At 41.0% G+C, this 10,227-nt stretch overlaps 1 protein-coding gene across 2 annotated transcripts; it reads right to left on the bottom strand.

Moving 5' to 3' along the window:
• Window positions 1-84: 84 nt before the first annotated feature.
• On the bottom strand, window positions 85-8,556 carry taf15 (TAF15 RNA polymerase II, TATA box binding protein (TBP)-associated factor). Of its 2 annotated transcripts, XM_068318050.1 has the most exons (16): window positions 8,418-8,556; window positions 7,674-7,698; window positions 7,502-7,535; window positions 7,337-7,418; window positions 6,278-6,332; window positions 5,455-5,645; window positions 5,179-5,353; window positions 3,357-3,391; window positions 2,778-2,810; window positions 2,570-2,682; window positions 2,284-2,413; window positions 2,098-2,196; window positions 1,941-2,016; window positions 1,786-1,868; window positions 1,575-1,710; window positions 85-498 (listed from the first exon to the last, which is right to left on the bottom strand). In XM_068318050.1, exons 1-16 carry the CDS (start codon window positions 8,425-8,427, stop codon window positions 459-461), a joined length of 1,317 nt encoding a protein of 438 aa, XP_068174151.1. In that variant the 5' UTR covers window positions 8,428-8,556; the 3' UTR covers window positions 85-458. The 2 variants fall into 2 exon arrangements, with proteins under 2 accessions (XP_068174151.1, XP_068174152.1); XM_068318051.1 differs by lacking the exon at window positions 3,357-3,391 and having other exon boundaries at window positions 8,418-8,543.
• Window positions 8,557-10,227: the final 1,671 nt, after the last annotated feature.

The following is a 10,227-nucleotide window of genomic DNA, read 5'->3' as shown; positions in this document are numbered from 1 at the left end:
AATACCAAAGAATGGAGGACACTCTTCCAGACGTCTGGCTTCTCCAGATCATCATGTTGGAAATGATTGCGTACGAACTCAGAACAGAGAAGAGATCAGCTTTTAATATCATTCTGGAAAAAAGTCAAACATTTTTTATTCCATTCATACAAAACAATAGTTTCAAAGTCTACGTCACAAAACATCTGCAACTAGAATCGGGAGAGAAAATTAAAAAGATGTACAAACAAAAAAAAAAAGAATAAAAAACCCAAAAACAAACATGACACCACATGCCGATCAGCCCCAAAGTCCTGTCACAGTATGTCTACAGTTCTTCCCCTCGGATGAGCAGTAATATGTGGGACGCACTGGAGACAGAGGGACACGAGCCCTTTCCCCCCACCTCGTACTTTAACCCCCCCCCCAACCATCCACGGTGAACTCCAGGGCTGTGCTGGTTCTCATCTACTCCACGTCTAGTATGGCCGGTCTCTTCTGTCCTCTCTGCGATCGCCTCTGTGGGGAAAAGAGACAAAGAGTCACCGGCTTTTCATTAACCGCCAACAACGGAGGCAAAGTGACACCCGGTGGAAATTTCTCATTCGCCCAGCCCATCGTCTTTTAAACCTTTTGCTCTCAGGCAAACGTCCTTCCTCTAATGCGCCACTTCACCTTCAGCAAAGTTGCAATATATCAAGACAGTAAAACGCCCAAGACCCTTGACAGCATGGAAATACCAGGAGTCTGGCATGAATGATTTAAGATCCCAGACACGTTTCACTGCTTTCTACGTTTACTATATTACCATCGTTTTAAAAAGCTTTAACAGGATGAAGTCGAGCAGAATTCAAGCCTGCATCATAAACTGGTTTGTGTTGTAAATCACAAAACAGTGCACACAGGAAACGGCACGGCTCTGTTGAAAAATGAACCCATTGAGGGGATGAGGTGAAACAAGCGCCCTTTGTTCATGCCGCCAGACGTCGTGTTGTCAAAATTGCTCCCCGTGGATTTTAATGAAACAGCGAGAAAGTGATCAGATTTGAAGCCGATCAAGATCAAGGACATTCTTTGGGGCCTTGATGGAGGTGTGCGTGTCCAAACGCCATTAGAGCTTTCTGTAGATTTACATCTGAGTGCATTAGCACAGGACCATTTCTAAAGTTGTTTACTTATTTCAAAAACAGTACAAGTACACAATAAAACAATAAAAGCATGTAATTAGGTCACAGCAATGTAAACTGCACTCCCTTGTGGTCAAGTAATGAAACTACATCAGCAGACATTACAGAAATGTCACATTTCAGAAGGTCACAAAAAGAAAAGAAAGGACACAGATGGGATGTCCCCGCCAATGTAAAAACTCAATTAGTGGTGATGTGGACAGACGATGACCTCCATCATGGGCGAATGACAGAAACCTGGTATGAAAAATCATTTTACTTCAAATGTGCATAAAAATATAAAAGGAAACAACTGAAGAAACTAATTTAAAAGATCCACTCCTTTTGGTCCCCGATGAAGCACTTCTGTCTGAGAAGAGGACAAACTTGTTACATGCAGACAAAAGAAAAAAAAACAACTTTACAAACCTTCCTCCCATTTTGTAGCCTCCTCCTCCATATCCTCCACCTCCTCCGTAGCCGCCACGGTCTCCACCACGGAAACCTCCACGGCCCCTGAAGCCGCCGCCCCGCTCGCCACCATAACCGCCTCTGCTCCCACGATCTGCAACCAAGAGGCTCGATGTTTGCACAAACTACCAACGAGCGCAGATCAAACCTGTGAAGTTGAACCACTCGCCTCCGAATCCTGCGTCGCCTGGTTTGGGTGCACCGCACTTGTTGCACTCCTGCCGCCTTGCAAAATTCATGTTTCCACAAGAGCTGAAGACAGAAATAAGATTTTCAGTCAAACGTCTTCAGCTGTAGAAAATATGCCATCGTTTTCCTACAAACCTGTTGGGACAGGGCCAGTCGCCTCCCTTGATGTCAAAGTTGGGTCCTCCTCCACCACCACCACGACCCCTGAAGCCTAACAAAGAAACAGCCGTTCATACATGCTGGTGTTGCATCACTAACAAACGTTAAAGCCATCATCAGACAACGTAAATACCTCCTCCTCCTCGGCCTCCTCTACCACCTCCCCTCTGTGAGAACTCAGCTCTGCGGGTAGCAAAAGATACTTGGATGGGTTTGCCATTGAACTCCTTGCCTGAAACGAGAGAGAGCTTTTAAAAAAAAAAAAAGACACTGAGAAAGTTTCACTGCAGAGTATGAAGCGACAGGCCGGCAAAGCTACCGTCAAACCAGTCAATCGCAGCTTTGGCAGAGGGCGGGTCATCAAACGACACTGTAGCTTCTCCCTTTGGCCGACCAGTTGATTTGTCAGAGTACAAGTTGATCATCGGTTGGCCGGTCTTCTTGTTTACCTTAAAAAAAAAAATTATAATAAAAAAAATGAATGCAAATGATTCAACAAGCAGTATCTGTAAAAGTCCAAACATTTATTTGCGAGCCATTCTGTAAATTATTGACCACATGGTTCAGATCCCGGCTGCTTGTGTGTTTCTAACGTCGTCCGGTACCTTGATGATTCCAATTTGCTTGAAATAATCCCCAACTTCCTGAACTGTGACTTCTTCTCCCAGTCCCTGGACAAAAATGGTGTTGTTGTCAGAGTTGTCCGGCTCACCACCAGCTGTGGAAAAGATCGGAGAGGTGGAGGGGGGGGCATCAATAAGAGAGGAATCTTTCTTGAGATTGTTATGACTCTATGTTGTTAGTCTGCCTTACATGGTTCATCCCTTGACCCGTAGTCTCGAGGGCCTGGAAAACAGACGAGAGGATCGAAGACAACACTTGAGCAAAGAATCTTACGAGTCCAAATTGAGTCAAACAGAGTTATTCAACTTCATGCCTAATGTTGCATAATGATAAATTATACAAATGTTCGTGTCTACAGGTCTCTGATGGGTGTTTCATACCGTTTCATACCATACCAACACCTTCCAACAAGAACAGAATCGTTCTTTTTATTGAGCTTACGCCAGAAATGAAAACCACCAAAATGTCACCAGTTTTTCTAGAAAGTTTTCCTTCTTCGTCCTGGAACACGTCTCATTTACTATCAGCCTTCATCTTCATGCAACAATACCATATTTTAGAATTCAGGCTCCATGTTCTTTACCATATCTGAAGTCACTTATGAGAAATCGTGATAAGAATAATAATAGGTGGCTTCCAACGGGATCAGGACATGAAAATGGTGGCATTCACTGAGGTTTTTTCTTTATTTTATCCCCTACTTTGTTTTCTTAACTTGTTTAAGTTCTTTCCTCCCCCACCGACACAGTTCTGATGCTCGTCACTTACCACCGTAATTTTTGTAGCCACCACGGTCACCACCTCTGCAGAGGAAAAATTGGAGATATGATGGCTTTTCCTTTGTCCCAACTGAGAGCTCAAAGCTCCCCTACATCCCCATCAGTATGCACTCCTGCCAGGGTGTGCAACTATGGTGGAAATGTCTCACACGAGGAATGCGTTAGTCTTTGACATTAGAGATCAATGAACAGAGGACGAGGCAGCTCTGACTGAACAATCAGGCAGACGAGTGAAGAAGAAGAGTCTCCATGTGCAAACAATTTGGTAAATCTTTACATGACCAGATTGTATAACAAGAGCCGGAAAGCCAGCTGAATTTAGATTTTTGAAAATATCACGTGCCAAATTGGTGCGAATGGGGTGTAGCGACTGACAAGCAATCTTCCACTGAGAGCGTTTTTGAGATCCTTTAACTGAGGTCCAAGTTTTAGTTCAATCACTCTGAATACCTGTAGTATAAAATGTAAATCCATGTTAACACAACACACATGTTTCGCCATTGTCAAATACAAAACACTTGAATGCAACCTGTTGAAAGTGAAGCAGCTGAAGATGTGGGCTCCAGGTCTAAAGGGCATAATTTCAGTGGAGATTCATTGTTCAAAGTCTATTGTGGTTCTCAGATCACGATAAACAAAAAATGAGTTTCATGCAACTGAAAAAGCACGGCTGCTGCAGACTTAACCGATATTTGAAGGATATTCCAAACCCATAAGGGTCGGTTTGGGGAATGGCTTCCCATGCTGAACATTTCCCATGACTACACTTAACTTCTGCCATCATCATTCTACAGCTACTTGTTACGTCTTGATACAACAGAGTTAAACCAGACAGCAATTGTTGGATCAACGGCAAAGTACAAGAAATGTTTTGTTGTCGTGCAGCAATATGACGTAAATACATCAATGGTTTTGTCATAGGGCAGTGGAGCTCTTGCTTTGTTTACATGGAGGAAAAGTAGTGAACGGGCAGAAAGAACAATTCATTTCCTGAAAAGGTAGCTCCTGGGATTAAAGAGTTCCACAGACTTTGGGTGAAAATGCAACTTGTAACTCTTTAAAAAGGAGAAGAGCAGGTATTTAAAAAAGAGAAATGTTTCCATTTGCAATGGAGGTAACGCATCAAGTTTAGCTATACAGAGCACAGCTGAAGATAGCAGTGTTGTAGCGTAGGTAACCACAGAGTAATAGCTCTTTGAGCACATTGCTTAATTCATTTTTACTTTAAAGTGATTCTTCCTGGTTTACGAAAAAAGTTGTCATTCATTTCAGAATTGACAGAACCAGTCAGTGTTGTGGATACTGAGTCATTAATGCCTTTAAAGCCCCCATTTAGGCAGGCAATGTTCGCTCTCTAGTCCTTCGCTTTTTAATGAGATCACAGAAAAAAGGTAAAAAAACGCAGAAATCCATTTCAACCACCACTTACATGTCGGTACCCATCATTTGTTCTCAACAGCAAAGGCACTTTTCACACCAGCATGTACCTCATGCCAACTTCAGGAGAGTCAGGTTTAACTTTGAATATACAAAATTGTATCTAAAAATCTGGCAAGAATCATGAACCTGGAGCTCAATGTAGGTTGGTGATGAAGATCATCTGTATGATCTATGGTTTAAGTTTTGGGAGGTAAAAAACCCCAAAACAAAACCAAAGGAAAGCCTCTGGAGCATAAAAGCATATAAATGGTGAAATTCACTGAAGTAGATGGTTTTAGTTTATGGGTGATAATGTGCTAAGTGGCAATAAGGCATATTCATTTATCAGTGTTATAGTGGTACCTTGGGGGCAGTGGCACTATGCAACTTACCCCATACCAGCAGGTCCACATCTTCCACCACGATCGTAGCCACCGCGGTCATATCCACCACTGCGGTCATAGCCGCCACGGTCGTAGCCACCACGGCCTCGACCTCTGTAGCCGCCTCCGTCTGAGCGATCGCCTTGGTCACGTCCAAATCTCCCACCCTGACCACCACTGTCAGCTGGTGAAAAGAATGACTCGAATAACTACACAACCCCATTTAGTTCTAAGTTGTTCATTTAGAGAGTGTAGTGTATTTGTTTAAACTCAATTTCTTAATACCATCACTCCATCTTCCATATCCTCCGCCACCGCTACCACCACCACCCTGTCCCTGACCACCATAGGAGCTTTGCTGTCCATATCCATCTTGCCCCTGGCCACTGTAGGAGCTACGCTGTCCGTAGCTGTCTCCACTTTGCCCTTGGCCACTATAGGAAGTTTGCTGCCCATAAGATGGTTTGTCCGCATACCTTGAAGTGATTTTAGCAGAAGTGACAGAGCACAACAGTGACATCTCAGAAATAAACCCAACAACTAGTTATTACGAAAGCCTTTTTTCAACCATAACATTGAGCAGAAATTAATTAACCTTATATTGCTGGGCTTGCACCGATCGCCACTACGCCATAGGCAAAGTAAATTCCAGAGTGGCTACAAGGTTTCCAGCCTGTGTAGCCACAGTGGCGTTGATATTTTTAGGAAAAAAATGCTAAAACGTACAATTTTTTTGGACTCGCAAAAATCCCCGAGCAATAACATAAGAAAACAAACCTTTTCTCTCGCTCTTTTCAACGCTCGTCGGCACGGCGCGTTGCGCCGCTGTCTTGGACACAGAATGTGGCTTTTTGCGGCTTACTCAATTCTTTTAAACTGAGCCACAGTAGCTTGGTCATACTACTTCCTAGTGCAAGCCAAGTATTGGATTTGGGTGTCTTCATTGACAACAAGAGTTCATACGGCAGTCACTTACCACCGTAATAAAATAAAATAAATCTAATTGTGCTGACACCAGTGTTAGAAATGCTGAGCTCTGAGGTGATTGACATAAAATATAAGACCAGACACACGCAAGCAAAATTGTTGAAGTAAAACTAGCCCTTACCCAGAATCCTGTCCTCCGTAACCATGGCTTTGTTGCTGCGTCTGGCCATAACCCTCTGAAAACAGACAAGTCAAAGTTCAAATAATTAAAAAAAACAACAACAAAAAACATCAACTCTGTTCAAACTCTGGTCAAACGTGGTTGTATAAAAGAAGGAATACCACATTCCACACACTTGGAACACACGAGCACAGGGTTAATAGAACAACTTGTTTGCTCACTAATGATTAGATTGAGCTTTTTCCCCCTTGCAATTTGATCAATGATTTTGTTCAGTTTACAAGATGTAAGAGATTAAATCAATAAAGGACTAATAAAAATGGCAATAATATTATACTTCAGCATTGGTGTGTGTAGCAATGTTTTTTCATTGCTGGGCATAAAATTACAACTTTATAATCCAAACATAAAAAGTTATAATATTTCTTCCTGGGCACTATAAGGGCTGCCCAAATGCAGACAAAACCTCCCTGAGTGAACGTCCCTAACAGGAATCGATAAAGTATACCCCACAAAAATAATTTAAACTAGAACCAAGGCAGTCAAAGACTGCTACATCCTGCGACACCCCTGGATTCAAAATTTTACCCTGACCTACTTGCATGGGTCAAACTCTCATAGCTGAAAGCACTAGCTTTGATCTATGGTCTTACTCACACTGGCCTTCTCCCTCGTCTTTTTATCTTACCCGGTTCCTGAGTGTACAAAAGTTGAAATTTGACCTTGACAGTTTTCTCAAGGTCATCATCTCACTTTCATCCCCTTTGCCGCCCGAGTAATGTGCAATGTGTTTCATCTTTCTATCTGCAACGGTTGCAAAGATATTTGGTGGACATACGAACGAACGGAACAACGAATGGATGAACACTGACGATTACAGTACATCAAAGCTTTGAAGCGGGATGTCAAAAAAGGTTCAACTGGCATGTGTTTAAATCATGTGTGAAAAGTTCATCTCAAATGTGCAAAACCTGATTGGGTTTTACTTTGATGAACAAAGAAAAATCACACCAATATTCAGTGGTTGGTGCAGTATTTGTGTTTGGAGAAACAACATACCTTGTGCTGCAGCACCTTGCTGTCCATAGCTACCGAAACTCTGCCCACCAAAGGCACTGCTTCCATTTCCTTGACCGTAACCCTGACAATCAATGATACAAATTGTGCTTTATAACATTAACTGATCAACGCTGACAATAATTAAAATAATCAACATTGACTTACCTGTCCACTCTGCTGGCCGCTATATGATCCATAGCTACAGAAATGACAAATAGTTATCATGTGATCTTACTACTTTAAACACATTTCATGTGACACAGGTAAAAGTCAAGGTTTGAATCAATGTGCGTGGGTGTAACTACACAGATACTCAAATAAATGGTTTATTCGTTACCTTTGAGAACCACCGTAGCCTGAATCTGAAAACAAAGCGAAGAGATTGTTATCGAAAAATGTTTTTTTTAATTGTGCTTTAACGATTAGAGTGACTAAAGAATCATGTGCTGTAATCTTGAAGGTAAAGGACCTCGAAGGTATTTAAATTATGAGTTAACGCCGCCGCGTAAGTCACACGCAATTCGCCAAAAATGGCGGTGAAATTGGGCTTGAGCTAATTCTTGAAGCTATTTGCCTTCGCTTAAATTCTCTCAATAAATGCATACGTCTATAAACAAATGATTTAGAAGCGTGTATGCAACAGACCTTCTCTAAATTTTGATTATTCTCTACAACGAAACATGTCCGTCGGTGTCCAAAGAAACAACAGCATCGATAACAACAAAGAAGCATTCATGCTAGCCAGCACGCTACTAGTTAGCTAGCCGCGCTAAAGGCCCTGCCCAATATGCGAGATTTACACATGTTGACGGTTTTCAGATACAGATAAAAACACGCAAGTAAACTGTATGAATATCAACAAATTAACCTAGCAAATAATTTACTCGACAGTCGAGTTGTTGATGCTAATCGAGGGATCGGGTTAATTATATTCCATGAAATAGACATAGCCCATCCCATCTCCTGGCCTCGAGGTTGTCCGCTATAATGTAGCTCGGTTGCTATTCGACCTACTTTTTTATTTTCCGTACAAAAACATAATAAACATAACAACGCGCAGTAATAAAATGCATAAACCTACCGGTGGCCATCTTTATCGGTTATATAATGACTTTAAAATAACAATAAAGAGTTTCTTCCGATTAAAATCACAAGTTGACACAACGACAGTAAACTGGCGTAAGCACACTGCGACACTTCCTTTATGCAGCGGCTTCTTCTTTTCTTCTGTGGTGTTAGAGGCAGTTGACATCCAGGGAGTTGCAATACTGCCATCCTTTGGGGAGGTCTAGGTACTGCACCACCCACTTTGACGAAGGTGTGCGTCAGAGCGCAGTTGAGCTCGCCCGCCTAGGTAAAAATACAGTTTACAGAGGTGCAGTATTTGAAAGCATTAACATAAACTAGAGGCTGAGGTCCTCCTTTGTGCCCAGTGCCATCAGGGGGTACAATGACTCTCTCAGGAGGAGCGGGGGGGAGGTGGCGAGGTCAGCACGCGGTTGAATGGATTTTATTTGATTTTATACTGTTTATAACCTAATTTTATATTTTCATTTTATACTGTTTATATTTTAGTTATAGTTTCATATATGTCCTGTTAATGCTACATGTGTCTGTTGGTGTAGTGTATGTCTTGTGGTATGTCCTGTGATGTCAGTGTTTCTTTCTTTTTTCCCCCTGGTATTTACCAAGTATTTATTATTAATTCATTATGTAATGCCTGAGCAGTGGATATGTGCCATTTCTTCCGGGATTATTAAAGTATCTATCTATTTATCTATCTATAAATCTTTTCACATTCACACCCTACACTATCTACATCTGTTGAAAATGTAAAAAGCATATCTGTAATTTATCTTTATGCCTAAATTTGTTTAGCTTTTGTCTGACTTTATTTATATATTAGTATTAAAAATGCATTTAAAATTTGTGTCACTAGATAGAATTAAAAACACTAACCCAACATAGCTGAATTCCTTTTAAAATCGGGATTAGGATCCATTTTAGGTGCTCCAAGTCTACTTGGTCTTCATATAAATACGTTCCCCTTTCATTATTCTCTATATTCAAATATGTATTCATATTTATTCTTGACATCATGTGAATGTGTTGTGATATGCAAGACTGAGGGTGAGGGATCTGTGCTTTGTTGTTCTTTAATCACTTACAGTTATCATCAGTAACAATACTAGTGCCTTTTGTGCTTCTCCTGCTCAAACAAAATGTCTATAGCAAGATCTACTGGACAAATCTTGACAAGTTTTAATTAAATGTTCTGATCTCTGGATTCTTCTATTGTTTTGTAAGGAAGTAGTATAACATTTATGATTTTAACCAAATATATGACATCAGCCCTTATAACAGGTTTGCAGTGGGAGTGGCTGCTGATTTAATCAACACAAACACCCCACAGGATATTGATGTCTAAACTCTTCTACTTTGTGACAATCCCACTAGACCTAACACCTCATGACTTACAGTAAACACGTGTATGATTGCAAGAATTCATAGAGCACTGAGGAGAGCAAGAGTCAGAAGTGAAATTATGCAACCTCATAAAACTATTGAACTGTTTGCAGTGACCAAATCAAAATATTTCAATTTAATTGACAGAAATTACCTTTTCTTAAATACATTTAAAAAATGCTTCCTTGTATTTACTGTAGTCTGAGTTTGAAATTTATTTATATCCCTGTCGAACATCCATAAAGACGCCAGCAGTAGAGTCCCATTTTGTCTAGTAGGTACAAAATTCAAAACAGGGCTCCATGTCCAAAGTTGGATTTAATTTCACGATAACTGTTGGCCTTCGACAGACTTACGTACTCTGATGCTACTGGTGTTTCAACTGTGAACTTATTCTACACAATTATTTGACACAAAATGCAGAA

The sequence above is a fragment of the Antennarius striatus genome, chromosome 6 (assembly GCF_040054535.1).
Source record: "Antennarius striatus isolate MH-2024 chromosome 6, ASM4005453v1, whole genome shotgun sequence".
Lineage (NCBI taxonomy): Eukaryota > Metazoa > Chordata > Actinopteri > Lophiiformes > Antennariidae > Antennarius > Antennarius striatus.
This window is presented reverse-complemented; position numbering and strand designations above follow the sequence as displayed.

Bases quoted from the DNA above. Each gene is read 5' to 3' on its own strand.
- taf15 (XM_068318050.1), bottom strand. The intron at 6,333-7,336 runs GTATGTTGTTTC...GTCTGTTTTCAG, and splicing joins GCAAGGTGCTGCAGCACAAG to AGGGTTATGGCCAGACGCAG. The intron at 499-1,574 runs GTTTGTAAAGTT...TTTTCCCCACAG, and splicing joins GGCTACAAAATGGGAGGAAG to AGGCGATCGCAGAGAGGACA.